This window comes from Carassius gibelio, chromosome A13, assembly GCF_023724105.1.
Source record: "Carassius gibelio isolate Cgi1373 ecotype wild population from Czech Republic chromosome A13, carGib1.2-hapl.c, whole genome shotgun sequence".
Classification (NCBI taxonomy): Eukaryota; Metazoa; Chordata; class Actinopteri; order Cypriniformes; family Cyprinidae; genus Carassius; species Carassius gibelio.
The window spans coordinates 10,694,500-10,713,540 of NC_068383.1; the positions used below are offsets into that span (position 1 = coordinate 10,694,500).

Here is a 19,041-nt window from a genome sequence, read left to right on the forward strand (position 1 = left end):
AGTTAAGACTTGCATGAGATAGCTTGACATCGGGGACATTTGAAATTGGATTGACTCAAAAAATACCCCTACTATTGTGACCCTTTTATTACCCCCTTATATTAAGGAAATTGTAATAAAAGAGACTGTCCAGTTTATTCAATTTTCTTAGGCTTTAATAACTGACAGTTACTGGGGTAAAAAAAAAAAAAAAATGAGGTAAATGTGTTTAATAGACATGTTTAACTCTTAAAATCCCAAAAAGGGGTCAGATATCATCTGTTGAAGTCTATGAGCACAGTTCAGCCAAAAGAAGAGAGTGACACTTGTATGTGAAGCAAGAAGCTATTTTTACACCGTGGGCACATGTTCATCTGGTTAGATACATGCTATCCACCACAACAACTCTACAAGTGGACACATGTTATGCCACAAACAACAGGGATTTTTCTCCTGGTATTATACATTTAAATGGTGCTCCAATGTAATTTTGATTATTAAGGACTGACAGGGAACAACAGAATTACAGGCTTGGGTTTAAGGATTTATTTATTTTTGTTTTCATCTGCTTGACACTTGACACCACATGGTTATTCCAATACGTGTACGGTCTCAAGCCATCATCCCATGTTTCCAGCTCTGTCATCTCTGACTGATGCCACTGCTGTTTCAGTGTGTTTCTGATTCAGAAGCCTCGTTGCTTTAGCCCCTCCGGGGCCCTTGAACAAAGTGGCATTTACATCTGCACTTTGTTAACTTTAAGGAAAGCCCAGCAAAAGCACTGTTGAAGAGATTTTTTTTTGCTGCACATATGCAACTGATGAGGAATAGCTTCTTTCTGAAGCATGAAAAAATTATCCACTAAAAAATGCGATATAATAGCAAAAGGTAAGATAAAAGCACACTTGTGTACAGAATGTAATGTGGATATAGTTTATGCAAGGCATTAAAATCTAACTAAATTGTATTCATTATGTTGTTTATAGAAATATGCAATTGAACAACATAGAATATGTTAAATAAGTTATTATCTGTGGGTATGAGTACCATCATCCAAAATATGTAAATAAAAATAAAAGAAATTGCAATGTTAAACACATTAATTTCAGTGGATTCATAATATGCAAAGTATGATATATTTCCATTGAAATTATGCTTTTAAGTTTTATTTAGCTTTAATAAAAACAAAATGTACATGCAGACAGTCTAACCAAAACTAATACTATTATTATTATTATTATTATTATTATTATTATTATTATTATTATTATTATTATTATTATTATTATTATTATTATTATTATTATTATGTTTTCATACTACTAAGCAAGGATGTATCCAAATGTAAAAATAAATAAATGTAAATGTTTAAGAATCATTAAAATAAAATAAATAAATATTGGTTGAGCATTATTCCTAATATGGTTATATCCCTGTAAAGTAGCATCTCTAATCTGTGAATGCAGGACAGTCAGGGACAAAAATAAAAGAGTTAAAACACTACGAATCAGCCTTAAAACAAATATCATATTCTGCTTTAATAAATACAAGTAGATAAATAATTTTATTATCATCTAAAGATTATTCTGAAACTTCGATGTATTTTAATCATTCAGACAACACTTCAAATCAAAGTAATAATTATAATTAAAATCAGTGTGTGTGTGTAAGTGTCTACACATTCATAATTCTACATACTTGCAAATACTAGATCAACACAAAGGAAAAGACATTCCAGAGGTATTCTCACCGAAATGTCTTGCATGTTTCAAAGCATCAGGGGATTTTTTGTTTAAATTTGTAACCACACTGATGTGGGGGAAGTATTTATAGCTATACCCCAGCAATTAACTTGAAAATAATTGCCATTATTTAAATACTGCTCTGCATAAAAGGTGAGGTATTAAAATAATCCATATTTAATTATATTTACTCAAGGTTCACAACCGTTTTGAAATATGTAAAGTCAAAATGCAAAAAAATTATAGTTTGAATTACTTCAAAACATACTATTATTTAAATGATCTAAAATTGGACGTAATGCTAGAACCGAGTACTTCTATAATTCTACCAATACTAACACATGAAGTTCATGTGCAGGGTGTTCCAGTGGGACCTATTTTAGCATGTATGCAAGTGTCAGAGAAGGTTAATATGTGAATCTGTGTAAGAATGGGCAGCAGTTTCCTTCTCTAATTATATAGTGCTTCACAATATATGAATATTCAGGATCAAGGCAAAAGTGCGGCTCAACTCACAAATGATCAGATTTAAAGATCATGACAAAATCTGAATTTCAAAAAACCTGAATCACTCAGCAATAGCAGTGTGATTTGCAAGTTTGCAACTTTGTCAAAAGCTACAGTGAACTGCAAGTTTATGACATCTCTGGTACTTTTGCAGGAAAAGAAGGCATTTTGATCACCTTTTAGAAGGTGAACGACTTAAATGCAAGACACCCAGTGTCAGCCATCTGAAGACTGACAGGGACAACTGCGCCTATGAGAGTGAGCGCTTGAAATGAGCTCCCTGGAAAAGCGCCACACAGGCCAGCGGGAAAGCATGCAGGGTCACCGCAAATACTCAGATGGCCCCAGGGACACATCCAGCAGCGGCAGCTGTATGGATGACACAGACAGGGAGGTGGGCAATCTCACTGATCGTGCCTTCAGGAGCCTGTGCATCGGAGAGGAGGCCATTTACAATGACTCAGAATTCTCCTCATCTCCTACTGAACGACAGAAGGCATTTTCAGAGGAAACCCAGCAAAAGAAAATCTCCCATGAAGCATTGTCATACAGCATTCAGCAATATGGGGAAGCAGAAGCACAGTCAGAGATGGCCTCGACATTCCAGCATTCCTATGTGGATGTAACCCATCAGGAAAAGGCTTTCAGAGAGGGAAACTTGTCTCATATGAACAATGGCTCCAAGGAGGTGACATGGCAGCAAAGCAGGAGCACATCCAGAGTGTCATCTCTAATCAAAGCCTTTAGTTCAGGGGAGTGTTACCATGACAGCGGGACATGTGACGTTATTGTGGCAAGGGATAGGTATAGAGACTTTGGCAGGGAATCATGGGACAAATCAGCTATGCTAAGCATCCAAAGCGATCTCTCTGCAGGATATCATCAGAATTTTAAGTCGGGCCCCTTTCAGTCTTACAGAAACCATTTTTACACATCCGGCGTGGCTGCCACAGTGGCACAGATGGACACAACAGTCCTGATGAAATCTTTGAAAAGTAAGTTCAAGGCACTGAATTCTAAAAACAGTTTTTTCCATAGTGAATTTAGTCCCTTTCAGCTTTGGGAAGAGTACAACAGGTTCTCCTTCCAAAGTACACATGTAACGGGGTTTATGCCACCTAGAGAATTCCCACGGTGGTATGATTCTCCTATGTACAAAGAGCTGAAAGACAACCACAGAATTCCAAACTCTCCGTGTGAAAGTAGGGGCTTCAATCAGAGACAAATTCAGAATGTTGTGGCCAGCCAGAGCTCCATGTCCACAGTTGTCCAGAAAACCTCCGCAATTGAGAAGAGGTGTGAATCTGAAATGGCTTCCAACTATCCACCTTGGAAGAAAAACAATAACTTAATAAGGAACAAACTTCCATGCAACCGGCCCTCTACAGTTTCACCTACTAATGAGAGAACATGTAGGCCGGATTCAAATTTGTTTAGAAATAACAAAGTTACACATGAGATAGTGGTCGAGAGCAACCTGCCTAGCAGTGTGACGCCGTTCAACATTACTCAGCTCCTTACACCAGTAATTCACACAAGACAAGAAACAGAGACGTCTGAGATCCTGCAGTTTACACAAACTCCTTATGCTTCTGACTATTCTTCTCAGAGTGAAATTGACCCTAATATTCAGACTGATGTCAAACATCTGCGTGACAGCTACAAATTCAAAGCTTCAAGTCTGCTATTCAACCTCAAAGATAACCGAAAAAGAGTCAAGAGTACGTACAGTCCCACTAAATTTAAAGGGATAGAAATAACAGATCAAAATAAGCTCATCTCAAAGCTGGAGGGCAGAGAATCCCAATATTCAGATATTTTAGTATCCCAAGAAACTGCTCAGGAGAATCGGATTGGAAATGATGCACGGGCCTCATGTAACCTAATTCAAGAGCCCAGTGCAGCTTCTATCACCCCTAAAGATTATACATATGGCTTTGGATCAAATGATAATTTGACATTAACTTCAACTCAAATTCAGGACAGAGTCACTAATTACAAATTGTTCTGTGGAACTTCAGAGGGTCACTCTCCCAGTACAGATCCGCTGTCTAACATAGAGATCTCAACACGCTATCTTTCAGCTCAGGATAAAAGCTCTCTGACGTCAGAAGGTCAATTAAAAGACCTCAATAATTTTATTCCTGATAGGACAAAAATAGCCAATGTGCTTCCAAGGGCTTACCCACCGACACATTCTCTGGCTGCTCAGACATCAGAGCGATACGCAAGTCAAAATGATCTAAAACAAAGAAAGGACTTTGGAAGAAAAACATTTATTGAACACAGTCAAAATGAGGCTGTTAAAGAAAAATGTTCATGGGACCAGACTGGTTCAGTCAAGGAAACATCCAGCAGATCTGAATCACAGCCATTTAGAGGAGAAATAGCAGCACTGATTGAAATGGACAAACAGAGAAAGGCCACCGCTAAGCAATATTTTGCCAATGACAGCTATTCTGTCCGAAAGGAAACGTACATGCAAAAAGTGAATGAAGACATTAAACTAGGTCGACTCGCAAAGAAGGAAGAGAAAGAGGTCAGGGATGATACAATATCACCCAGGAAAACATCTTACAGTGAAAAAGCTATACATGACAACCAATTAAGCACATTTTCAAAGCCTATTGAATCATACAGAATACCAAAAAACAGTCTCCAAACCAAAACATCTCCTCTAACAGACGTTTATGGTGGTTTACAAAGCTTCAGTGTCAAAAATGATTTTGTTAAAGGAGTACCAGCGCAAAATTCTTCTTTTAACACCATGGTGACACAAAATACATTTGATCAGAGAGCTCATGACTTAAATAAAGGTCAAAAGAATGAAGGATTGTACTCTTATCAGCCATACAGATATGAGCCTAACAAACAGTGGCACATGTCATTAACAAGCGAAGACGGACACACTAAGGAAAGAGTATGGACACAGAAACAATCAAATCCTGCTTTGCAAGATAAAAATTTGGTCATCCCAAACACTGATACCTCACATCAAAATAATATAAGTTTACCAACTAAACAAGAGAACAGGTTCAGCATAAATGATATTCTTTCCATTAGAGATAATGAGCACGCAAGGAGGTTAAAAGATAATACATTTGTTTTGGCTAAATCTGAAAACCCACTAAATCCAATTAAATATGAAACAGCTGAAAAACTAACCGTAACAGAGCCTGTAAAAGAGCAACAAGGCTACAAAGTGCAGGACATTACCAGTCCATCACCTGGGTATGTAAGAAAGGATTTTCAAAATACAAATGAAACAAAAGACAGTACAATGAGTAAAGATACTGACAAGGTCACACCAAGAGTGCTTTCTTACAAGGAAAGAAGCCAAAGTAAACAAGAAATACTGACTTCGAAATTGAAAGCACATGCTCAAAAGGAAATATCAGCTATTAAAGAAAAGGGACTTGCCAAACAAGGCATTCTTGTGAGAAATGCAACAAAAACAAGAGGGACTATCAATAATGATGGCCAAGAAGATCATTCTGTAAAGAAGGAAATCACAGCAGACAAGCTGAATCATTTGTTTCAAGATATCACTTATTCCAGTGTAACCCAGTACAAAGAACAAATTAAATTGCACAGTGACCATCCCAAGAATAGATCTCCACCATCAACAGAAATACCACCTCTTCATTTTGAAGATAATCAGAATGCTGTCTCAGAAAAGGATGAAAATATAAAAAACAAACCTTTAACTATAGTAAGGCAGAATGACAAACATCCAGTAGATGAAAATGAGATCAAAGAAACGTCTAATCAGTACAGAAAGGCAACAGTGGCAAATATGAAAAATAATGTCCATAAAAACTACCAGACATCCAGAATCTCAGAAGACAAACAAAACAGTATGACAAGCTCAGAGCATATAAACACTAATAAGGAATTGGTGAAGCAAAGTCATGAAATATCACCAGAGAAAACGATGTCAGGTCATTTTACATCCTTAGTCAAGACTTACAGAGACAACAACACTTCCCATAATCCACCTGCACAGCATAATGACAAACAAACAGTTCAGCATGATCGGAAAGAAAATCTGTATGGAAGTAGCCAGAGTCCGTATACTTCCACTGAAAAAGCTGTGACTAAACCTGCTGATATAATCAAAGAAGAAGGACATGTTACAAGCACTGAAACTACAAAATCAAACAGTGGTTTGAATAAAAATGCTCTCTTGGGATTGGAGAAAAACACACCCAAATCTGAGGAAGTTTATGTACATCTTAAAAGTAAGATTACTGCTGCCATGGAGCAGTCTAAAAATGAACCAATCAAAAATAGCTCTGAGATTGCAGCTAGTCAACTGACATCCTCATCAAATGACATTAAGTTTAAAAATGGAATTCCACCTACTAAACGACTAATGGAACCAGCCAAATCAGATCTCACCTCAAACCTTCACACTAATACATTGAATGTAGATCCAGAGCATCTTATAAATAGAACCCACAAACACAATTCTGGGGTCAGTTCAGATTCAGAGGTGTCATCAACAGAAAAAATCAACTCTGGACCAACAAATGACGTGGCCACACAAAGAACCAGGGAGCCCGAAACACTAAAACCTTTTAATAATGAAGATGTACCAGTGTTAATAAACAAAAACAATATAACACAGGGAAATGACTTGGCTAAGCAACAAAACAACACTTCACAAGTCAAGGCTGTAGAAAGGACCTCAGTAAACCAAATGGTGGAGAGTCACTCAAAACCAGAAGCAGATGAAGAATCTCTAACACAAATAGCTTCAGCTGAAGCAAAGGAAAGCTGTCGGCAAAAAGAAATCCATCAAGATGATGAAAATACAAAGACTCCGTTCTCATTTGACAAGAATGAACTTCCAAGAAATCATCAGGGTATCCCAAGTATAAAAGATGATTCAGAAGTAGTAAATAACTGTCAACAGAGAGAGAACATAACAGAAAGAGCAAGCCCAAAACAAGAACAAGGATTTCCCAGACTATTAGAAATATCACATGAGAAAAACAATCCACAAAAGTCCACAAAAGAGTATCAAGAAGTGGATCTGACCAATTCCAAACCCCAAAAATCATCTGAAGATGCTCTAAAAGCAAATGTTTCTCCCCAGCATAAAGTCATAGTAGAGGAGGATGCAACTCAAATAAATAATATACAGCCTGTTTTAACACAGAATGTAGAATCCACAGCAGATACGTCAAACATCACCATTCTTACACCAAGCAATGAGGAGCCTGCAGAGGAACCCATAATTTACAGTATTTGTGTCTCAAGCAAAACAGAAACAGTTTCAAATGATGAACCTATGATCTACACTATTTGTGTCTCCAGTAAGTGTCCTATTGATGAGCAACAAAATCCGGTAAAACGAGAAGAGGAGAGTTCTGTTGAAACTGACAGATTTGTGAAGGATGAAAGCTTTTGTATTAAAAACAAGAGAGCAGAAAATGAACATGATGATGTTCACAGACAGACTGAAGTGTCTTCAAACACTGAAGAAAAAGAAGACAAGAATGAAAAGTGTGACCCACAAACAACTACAGATAAGTCCGACATCACAGAAAGAATCAGCACATCATATGAGGACCTCTTAGCTAAATATGGGCTACCGGTCAGAGTTTGCAGTCATCTCACATCAAAACATATGCAGGATGAGAGAGAACAAAAAGAAAAGGAGGAGATTGAAACTCATCTGCCGCACAAATCAGTAGATCATGAAATGAACAGACCTCTACCATCCAAAGAAAAAATCTCAGATACAACACAAACACATCCAGAAGACTCCAGACAGGTTTCTGATGATCAGCAAGCATCCATTACCAGTCAACCTTTAAAGGGGACTGAGTGTGAAATCAAGCAAGTAAAAGTGCAACACTATGATACCATATCAAAAACTCATTCCAACAACATGGCTGAAAAGCAACAGAGTACAGGAAACAATACACCAAAGCTTGGTAATTCTACAAGAGATGCCACCATAATACTCAAAGATACAGAAAATGCTGAACAAGATCAAGATACTCACATTGAACCATCAAGGCAAAGTAGGAGAAATGATATTGAGTTGAAGGAAGAGAAAGTTGAGGAGCAAGTAAGAAACACTGATAAAGTGAAAAGTCGGAAAATGACAGGAAATATTGATGTTGAATCTAATTCTAGAGAGTCCCCAAAGAAAACTGAAAATGTATCCCTGACAGCTACACAACCTACAACAACAGATGAATCAACAAGACCACTTGAAACTGAGGTTTTAAAGGCACCCATTTCATCCATGGTGAGGGATACAGTCAACACTAATCTCACTGAACGTACAATTCTTGAAAGGATGATACCCCAATCTAAAAAGAAGTCTCAAATGGAGGAAGGTGAAGACAAATTGTTTACTGATACTGATACATTTACATATCAAAAGAATAAAATACATGGAACAGAAACATTTAAATTAAAAGTTGATAAAACTGTACATGAGGCAAAACAAAAGGATCCTGTAATGGCTATGAAACAAGAATCTGTCTCAGACAAACATGCTCAAACTCTGCGAGAGAATGTGAAGGAGGATGACAAAGGAGGGGAGAAAAGGTCACAAGAGAAGTTACAAGTTGAACTTAACACGAGGAATGAAATGGATTTAAAAGGCGGCGCTGCCACACATGTTAATAATTATAGGGATAAAGTTTGCAGTATTGGTGAGGATGTGTGTACTGTTGTAAAACAAGACCAGGCCTGTTTTGAAGTCCCAAAAATTCACTTAGAGGACATAAAAGTGTCTACAGCGGAAGTATCATCAAACAAGGAATTCATGGCCGGCCACAAAAACCAACATGAAGTGATAAAGAAGGAAAATCTGAAAGGAAAGAAAGGAGCTGTTGTGACTGAGCTTGTGGGTGAAAAAGATTTTAGAGAGCAAAAGAACTTACCAGTGAAGACCCTTACAGACCAAATTGAACCCGAAACTGTGGATAATATCAAAGGGCACATTGAAATGGTAAAAAAAAATACATATGATTTTGGAAAAGAAAATTCACCACTTCAGAAAGGCAATCCATTTAAATTAGAAAAGACAGAAATTAATCCAAGACGAGGAGCAGTTGAGACTCATGAAGTAAAAGTCTATGATAATAAACAACCCACACTGAACAGTGACAAAAGAAAGAAAGAAGACCCTGTATTAAGTCTGAGTGGACAAAATGATGGTGATTTGAAAGTTAATGAAAACAGAAGCAGAGGGAATAAAGAAAGAAATGTTGAAGTTACGGAGACAAAACAGGGTGAACAGAGTAATACAAACCAGTCTCAGCCAGAAACAAAAGGAAGTGCAAGATATGAACAAGAGCATGCTCAGTTAAGTCAACAAGAAACAAGAAATGAAGGTATATTATCCAAACCAGAAGCTACTCAGAGGAACATGAAGGTGACTATACCAGAAATATCAGCTATCGCAGACTATGCTAGACTGAAAGTTATCTCTGCTGAAGATGATACGAAAGAGCTTGATATATTCCCTAAAACAGACTTCTACAACAGTTATGATCAACCAGTTTTAAGAATTCAGAAAGATTTATATGGAAATGTGTCAGATGTAGGGGGAGAATCTAAAAGAGATGTCATTTCAATGGAGAAATGTCAAAATCTCAAGCAAAAAACATCACAACTTAAAAAACAAACAGATTATGAGACACTATCTCAAAACCAAAACCACTTGGTTCCCAGTACAGTTCAACTAAAACCTGTATCACTGGTAGCTTCAGGTTCACAAAATGAAGCTGCATCAGTGGGCACCCAACCAAAGGCTCTAACCAATCAAAAGGAATCAAACGCTAAACCAACTTTCATGGAGCATCCAGCCAGAAGGGAAAGGGACAACATTTATCAGTCCAAGAATCCCCAAGGTGTACCATTGCAAGCCAACAGAACAATAAGCAGACCAAGACAAATGACTCATGACAAAACAACTGAAGAAGGCAATCTTTCTCATTATGGAAGACAAGAATCTCTTGCAAACTTGTCCGCGTCTGGCACTGTAAAAGCAGCAGACAACCAAATAAATATGGCATCACCACCTGGAGAAGAAATGGAAGAACTACAATATTACACAGTGAATGCTCTTGACACTGAAACAAAGCCAAAAAACGCACCTGAACCACCTCCTCCAATTCTCAAAATGTCTCAAAACACAGACTCAACTGAAAAATCAGAGGAAGACTCATTTTTGCAAAGTCTAATAGACTACGGTAAAGTTCATGCGACAGGACCGCAATCCAACTCTTCTTCTCCAGCCATGGAGAAACCTGTCATGTTCAGAGTGAAGGATAATACCATCAGAACATCTTCTGTGACCAAAACCGTCAAGCCTTGTTTTCACAGGTCATTCTCTGAAGACTTCAGGATTGGCTCCCCAAAGGAACACTTGAACTGTTCAGAGAAAGAAGATGTAATTCACCCCATAGAGTCCGCTAACCCTCCAGTCAACCATGAACCAGCTATTGCTGCCCTTGGGCTCTATAAATTAAAAGAGACACTCCACAACAACTTGCCCTCAGCAGAATATGCAGCAAAACAATCAAAGAGCCATCAGAGAAGAAGCCAGCATTTTGAGGAAGAAGAAACTCGTTCTGTCATCAGCACAATGTCAGGGGATATGGAGAACTGTACAGTGAGCCTCACAGATGTGGCCAACATAAGTCTGGCCTACATGCCCAAGCATGAAAGTTACAGAGACACCTACCAAAGGCCTGTGTCCGCCTACTATGAAAGACCAGAGTCATCCTGCTATGAAAGACCAGAATCAGCCTGTAGTGATATGAGGCCACTCGGTAGACCTCCAGTGGTGCCCCCAAAATCTGAAAAAGCTCTTCGGCGTGCACAAAGACTTACAACAAGACGTATGAAAAAGGCAGAGACGCCCAAGATGGCACCTGAAAACCAAGACCAGCTAGAGTCCAAATCAATCAGAAACCTCTCTGGTGTGCCCTCTTCACCTTCGGACACACCGTCAACACATCTAGAGGTACAAGCCTCACCTCCTCTTTCACAGTATGACATCCAACCAAATCACATCCCCACAGCACAAAGTATAGTCACACAACCTTTCCCCGTGACACAGAGAAAACTTTTGCAAGACCCAAACTCAGGGCAGTACTTCATGGTGGATGTACCATTACTGGTTAAGACAAAGACATTTTATGACCCAGAAACTGGAAAATATGTACAGCTAAATGTCCGTCACAGGTCTCAGGGTGCTCTAACACAGCCAGGATCGTTGGAGGTGTTGAACACTCCCTGCATGCTATATCGTGGGCTTCTGCCAATGGCTGCGTCTTCATTAACACCCTTGAGGTCACCATCTGAAATGTCAGCACCAGCAGACAACCAGGATATGCTTGAGAGAGGTGGTGAACCATGGAGTCAGAATAGTCATCTGCAGAATAGCAATAGAGATTCACAGCAATACCCTGAGCAAAACCACAATCCCTCTTTGTTTGCAGAAAACAATATCAACAACAACGAAAGACTAACAGATATTATAACTATGAGTGAATTAGAGGACTTTGCAATGGAGAGCACATGACGAGTAAAGTTAGTTGTTTAGATAGGTAAATACTGTTTGTACACAAATCTAAAGCTAAATGACTGTACATCTAAGCTATATAAATGTGACTTTTAAATATGTTAAATTAGATCTTAAAACTGTTTTGATTTGTATTTGAGGATTGCTGTTAAACTGCGTTTTGTAGCTGAAGTTACCGTAATCACGGTAGGCAGGGGTTCTTTATCGTAAAAAAAAGTCAAGGGAAGAACTGTGAAGCATTCCAATTAATTATGTTGAAAATAATTTTGCAGTGTACTTGTTTTTAATACCACAAAGACCATACCCACAGAGCACACTGTACATTTAAGGCAAGAATATTTCTAATGTGACTTTTTAAGGCCTTACCCTTAGAGCCAGCCAGAATAAAAATCGTTTCCCTATCATAGGTCACTTCGATGCTGCGGTGACGTCACCACGTATGGGAACACCTCCGGTGTGACGAATGTCTGAAGCCCTATACCATCCCGCCAATCCTATTGGCCAAATGGCGCATAGCACCACCCTACGCATGCGCACGCATGATATACCTGGGTGCAGCGCGCCATTTCGCTCAGATTTCATTCCTTCAGGAATAGCGAATCTTCTGTGCCCTATCATCTCGCGTTCTCCAGCGATTTTCTTCGAGCAGTGTTAACTCCTCTTTCGCGGACGCGATGAGTCAACGAAAGGTAAGAGCCGTATTGGGTTTATCACAGGGAGGCACTCATGAGAGATTCGTTTGCAGCCTCTCTCATGTTCTCTCTGTGATAGCCTACGGCTATGGTAAAATAAGAAAAGTATCCGCGCTCTGGAGTCTATTTCTTCAGTCGCCTCGCGTCTAACCCCCACCGTTCGCTTCTGCGGTCGCCGAGGCCCCGCACGAGGTGTTGGTTAGGGGCGATATGTGCGGCTTGACTATGAGTACAGTGATGCACTGGAGTTTTCCACTTGCTCGCTCTCCCCTACTCGAGCGCGTTGATCAGAGCAGTTTTGCTTTATACTATGTTGTCTAACCGCAGCTTCTACTCAGAGTAGGCTCTGACCTGCACAAGCGGTTCTCTCCCTCCGAGCGGACAGGAGAAACGCGCTTCCCCTTCCTCAGTGTGCTACATGGCGGACTGCTATTATATAGCGATACCGTTTGACTACCTCTCTAGCCGAACGGATCGCGCCAAACTCCGCCGCGACCTAGTCTCGTCTAGACGTATCGAGTCGTGTCTATTTCGGCAAATTTTATTCTCTTATTACGGTTCTTTACGAGAAGCCTCTCGTTCTTTTCCCACACTCTAACATTGACCGTCTCGCAGCACAAGCACTTCGAGCGTCACTGAACTGAGCTGTTATTTGAGCGCCCCTCAGACACTGCACAATTCAGTCTTCAGAGTTTGAGGAACGGCATAGAGACTGGCGAATTTGGCCAGTTTATGACGGCTCACACAGCTGCCGCGTTCTCGCTAGCGGCGTGGCCCTATGTTTATCTTGTTGGATTAAATCCTGCCGTGGACACGCTTCAGGATTATACACAACGAAACACAGCGAGTTTGACGCATGCATTTCCTTCTATGTTTGCTGGGGTCTGTGCCCTCCACTGAAGAGTGCTGTTGGACTGCTAATGCACATCCAACCCTCTCACTGCAGTCCCCACGCTCTAACATTGACTGTCTCGCAGCACAAGCACTTCGAGCGTCACTGAACTGAGCTGTTATTTGAGCGCCCCCTCAGACACTCTGCACTATTCAGCCTTCAGAGTCTGAGGGACGCCACAAGAGGCTGGCAAATATGGCCAGTTTATGACGGCTCACACGGCTGCCGCGTTCTCGCTAGCGGCATGGCCTAATGTTTTCTTGTTGGATTAAATCCTGCCGTGAACACGCTTCAGGATTATATACAACGAAACGCAGCGAGTTTGACGCATGCGCTTTACTTCATGTTTGCCAGGGTCTGTGCCCTCCACTAGAGAGTGCTGTTGGACTGCTAATGCACATCCAACCCTTTCACTGCAGTCCCCACGCTCTAACATTGACTGTCTCGCAGCAAAGGCACCTCGAGCATCATTGGATTGAGCTATCATTTGAGCGCCCCCTCAGACACTCTGCACAATCCAGCCTTCAGAGTCTGAGGGACGCCACGAGAGACTGGCGAATATGGCCAGTTATGACGGCTTACACAGCTGCCGCGTTCTCGCCAGCGGCGTGGCCTAATGTTATCTTGTTGGATTAAATCCTGCCGTGAACACGCTTCAGGATTATACACAACGAAACGCGGCGAGTTTGACGCTTGCGCTTTCCTTCTATGTTTGCCAGGGTCTGTGCCCTCCACTAGAGAGTGCTGTTGGACTGCTAATGCACATCCAACCCTCTCGCTGCAGTCCCCACGCTCTAACATTGACTGTCTCGCAGCAAAGCCACCTCGAGCATCATTGGATTGAGCTATCATTTGAGCGCCCCCTCAGACACTCTGCACAATCCAGCCTTCAGAGTTTGAGGGACGGCACAAAAGGCTGGCAGAGATGGCCAGTTTATGACTGCTCATACAGCCGCCACGTTCTCGCAATGGCGACGTGGCCCGATTTTTATCTTGGTGAATTTACTCCTGCCGTGGATACGCTTCAGGATTATACACAACGAAACGCAGCGAGTTTACGCATGCGCTTTACTTCATGTTCGCCAGGGACTGTGCCCTCCACTAGAGAGTGCTGTTGGACCGCTAATGCGCATCCAACACTCTCACTGCAGTCCCTACGCTCTAACATTGACTGTCTCGCAGCAAACAGCGCTTCGAGCAGCATTGGATCGGGCTGTAACGCCAGGCGTAAATAATAAATAATAATCCCTCAGACACTGCGCAATCCAGCTTCAGATCTTGAGGGGCGATTCAAGGGTCTTACACAGACGACCCGTTTATGACGGCTCGCACAGCCGCCGTTTAGTTAGCGGCAGAGCCTGATGTTCAATTCGTTGGTCTAATTCCTGCCGTGGACACGTTCAGGAATATACACAACGGGACGCAATAGCTCTTATGCATACACTTCCCCTGTGCACGAATGCCGCAGGCTTTTCCGTGCACGGACATTATGTGTATGACAGCGTTGCAGAAAGCGGAAATTTGAGACTGCTAGTATCGTTTTGGGTCGCGTGGAACGCTTGCCCGGCATTTCTCAATGGGTGTTACGCACAATTGTCACGGATACACCAATTCGTTTTTTAGAGGCCCGCCTCTTTCCGCTGAATTCTTTCCACGGTGGTAGACTGATGGTAATAGCAGTGTTGTGACAGGAGATGTCAACTCTGCTGAGCAAAGGGGCTATAGAAGTCGTAGACCCCGTACTTCTCAATGCATGGATGTAGCTCTGGCCCCGTTGCGGCTCCAGGGCGTCCGTCTGTTAACCACTTGGACGATTGGCAGCGGCATTCCCCGTAATTTGTCTGGGGTTACTTCACATGCGCCCTTTTCAGTGGAAAAGTGGGCGGAAAGACGAAATATTCCACCCCGTTGTCTTCCGCATCCGACGATTTCGGTGACACGGAGTTGTGTGATGTCATTAAAGCTATGGATGCCAACCGAGTTTCTCCTACCGGGGTTCGGCTGGGGATTTGAGCTTTCCCAGAGACCGTCACGACGGATGCGTCTTTGACCGGTTTGGGAGCTGTTTGTCAAGGGCTACCAGCCCATGGAGTGTGGACAGCTGCACAACGCAGTTGGTATATAAACCGGTTGGAATTACTGGCAGTTTTCTGGCTCTCCAGTAATTCGCGAATCTGCTGATCGGCCGTCTTGTGCTGCTCAGATCAGACAACACAGCGTTTGTCTCATACCTGAATCATTAGGAAGGATTACGCTCTCGCCCCCTGTGCAGGCTGGCGAGACATGTTCTTCTCTGGTCTCAGAGAAAATTTCTGTCGATCCGAGTTGTTCATGTCCCCGGACGTTTGAACTTCGGAGCAGATATGCTATCCAGACGGGCTCTGGAACAGGGAGAATGGAGATTACACCTCTAGACGGTGAATCTTTTATGGCGGATATTCGGCAAGCGAAAGTGGATTTATTCGCGTCAAACATGACTACGCATTGCCCGCTATGGTTCTCCCTATGCCCCCATCGCCCCTGGGCGTGGATGCATTAGCTCACAGCTGGCCCACGACCAGTCTGTATGCTTTTCCTCCGATTCGTTTGATCCCAGCGGTATTATGCAGAATACGGTGGGACAGAGTGGATCAGCTGCTGCTGGTGGCTCCGCGATGGCACACGCAGCCGTGGTTTGCGGATCTGATCAGTCTGCTAGCGGGCTCTCCTTGGAGATTCCCCTCAGACAGGATTTATTATCACAAGCACAGGGGCTGATTTGGCACCCGAGGCCGGATCTGTGGAAACTGTGGGCGTGGCCACTGAGCGGAGTGCATTAGTATGTCCCAGTCTTTCTGTTGAAACCACTGAGACTATATTGAATTCTAGAGCAGCTTCTACGAGACGCTTATATGCTTTCAAGTGGAGACTGATTACAGCCTGGTGTGGCAATCGTAATGTGGATCCAGTTTACTGCCCAGTGGCTTCAGTGCTGGAGTTCCTCCAGGATTGTTTTTCGAATGGCATAACACCAGCCACTTTTAGGTTTACGTGGCAGCCATTTCAGCTTACCACGAATACATAGGCGGTGCCTCTATGAGGCGTCATCCACTAGTTTCTCGTTTCGTACAGCGTGCGCGACGGCTGAGGCCTTTCCGCCCTGTGCGAGTTCCTTCATGGGGTTTATCCATTGTGTTGCTAGGTTTATCAGGGCATCCGTTTGAGCCCTTGGAGACCGTATCGGATAAATTCTTGACACTGAAGACACTTCTTCTCATGGCTTTATCCTCCCTCAAGAGAGTTGGGGATTTACAGGCTCTTTCTGTTTCACCCTCATGCATGGATTTTGCACCGGGCTCTGTGAAGGTGCTGCTGCGGCCCAGGCCTAACCATGTTCCTAAGGTCGCATCTAACCTCTTTCGCTTTCAGCAAGTGTTCCTGGAAGCTTTTTCACCTGCTGAGGCTGGGTCAGGAGATCTAAGTCTTTGCCCTGTGAGAGCTTTAAAGACTTATGTGGATCGTACAGCCCCTTGGCGTGAATCTGACCAGCTGTTGTCTGTCTTGGACATAAAAGTAAGGGCCATGCGGTTCCAAAACAGCGCATGTCCCATTGGCTGGTGGAGGCAATTTCTTTGGCCTATGAGGCGCGCGGACTCGCTTCGCCCTTAGGAATTAAGGCTCATTCCACTTGAGCTGTGGCTTCTTCTCAAGCTTTTCTCAGTGGATCTTCTATGGATGATATCTGTGCTGCGGCAGGATGGTCCTCACCGAGCACTTTTATCAAGTCCTACAGTCTGGATGTGAGGATGGCTCCTGGCTCCCGGGTTCTCTCCGCTTGAGCAGATGCTTCCTCGGATCTCAGTTATCAGGTACGTCAGGCGTTTTGGTATATCGTTCCCATACGTGGTGACGTCACCGCAGCATCGAAGTGACCTATGATAGGGAACATCTCGGTTACGTATGTAACCTTGGTTCCCTGAATAGGGAACGAGATGCTGCGGTTCTGGCCGTTCCGTACCTTGATAACTTCTTCATCTTCAGTCATGAAATCTGAGCGAAATGGCGCGCTGCACCCAGGTATATCATGCGTGCGCATGCGTAGGGTGGTGCTATGCGCCATTTGGCCAATAGGATTGGCGGGATGGTATAGGGCTTCAGACATTCGTCACACCGGAGGTGTTCCCATACGTGGTGACGTCACCGCAGCATCTCGTTCCCTATTCAGGGAACCAAGGTTACATACGTAACCGAGATGTTTTCCAAATGGCTCACAATATGTATGAAAATTTCATTTGTCAGGTTTAAAAGACAGATAATGGTACTTGCCATATTAAAACAACTTTTCCCTTTATGTGCTTTGGCAGATTATATATTAAAAAGGGGTGGACTGTCTTTACCTTGCCATGGTTGCTGATGTATGACTATGAAAATATTGCCTTTAAACGACTACTTGCAATGTACCACTTTTACAGACTTTCAGAAACTCATTACATCATCATTAAAGAAAAATGTAAAATAAAAATTTGTTGAATGAATTTGTTCTCAGACAGGTACCATTAAACAGCTAATGCATTAAAAATATGCAAGTAATATCTGACTTAGTATCTGAGCTTCATTGGTTTCTTTACCCCAGGACTGTGATATAGCCTATTTGTGGGTTTGAGGGAATTCAGTATCTGCACAATAGACCACTCTAGTGGACAAAAGGTGCATTGAACTTTGAATGAAAAAACTATATTCAATAATAAATCAATGAAATTACATATTACAGATACATCTGTTTTTTGTAAAAATAAATATCTGGTTGAAAATTATTTTATAAGTTATATTTTCTTTTGTGTAAAGCTGCAGTAATTTAACTGGGCATAATAAATATTTAGCACTGTGTAAGAAAATGTTTAAGCATAATCAGATCCATTAATGATAGTTCTGTCTTATCTTTCCTAGTCAAAATAAATGTAGAGAGTTTTTGATCTTATTTTTACGCAAGTCCAGGCAGTTGTGATGACTGCACAAATGTTGACCATATCTTGACCTATGCAGGAGGCCCATATCTCAAACAACTGGAGCACCGGAGTTTGGATATGACTTCACTGACAATGTATCATTAATGCAACAAAAGAACTCATTAACTTCATTCAAACATAATTTGAAACAATGATTTGTGTCATTATTTAGTTTAGTTTAAGGTTTTTTAGGATTGCTTGGCCTCTCTCCAGTTAATTTGATGTAACAATGCTTCTCATAATAGAATGAATTACTGCACTGAATAATCAATAATCCACGTGTAATGAATGTTATGAACAATCTTCTAAAATTACTAGGTTACTACAATAACTCTAAATTACTTAAAACCATCACAGGCTATTTGTTTCTCTGTTTGCTTGCTGTGCGGGAATTCATTTTGGAAAAGGAAAAAAGATTAACAACAGCAACAGCGTCTAAATTGATTTTTCCCTTGGGTTTTCTCAAAGTGGAGACATCTTTATCAGCCGATGATGCAATGTGCAGTTACAATAGTATTTCTATTGTATGAGAGAAACATACCGAGGACGACAGGTCACATATGGAGCAAACATGTTTTAGGTTTAGATATTTAAAAACTGTGATCGTTATGACCAGTATTTTGCCTGCTTTTGACACACTGCCTTAGTTCACGAGTTCACATTTTGATACCATTTCATATCACTT

The 19,041-nt window shown here is 41.6% G+C and overlaps 1 protein-coding gene across 1 annotated transcript; it reads left to right on the top strand.

Annotated features, from left to right (window-relative positions):
• The first annotated feature begins 402 nt into the window (after window positions 1-402).
• Window positions 403-17,872, top strand: LOC128026125 (uncharacterized). The gene is made up of 2 exons (XM_052612875.1): window positions 403-867; window positions 2,383-17,872. Exon 2 carries the CDS (start codon window positions 2,500-2,502, stop codon window positions 11,785-11,787), a length of 9,288 nt encoding a protein of 3,095 aa, XP_052468835.1. The 5' UTR covers window positions 403-867; window positions 2,383-2,499; the 3' UTR covers window positions 11,788-17,872.
• The last annotated feature ends 1,169 nt before the right edge of the window (window positions 17,873-19,041 follow it).

Coding starts and splice junctions, on each gene's coding strand:
- LOC128026125 (XM_052612875.1), top strand. CDS start 2,500: ATGAGCTCCCTGGAAAAGCGCCACACAGGCCAGCGGGAAAGCATGCAG.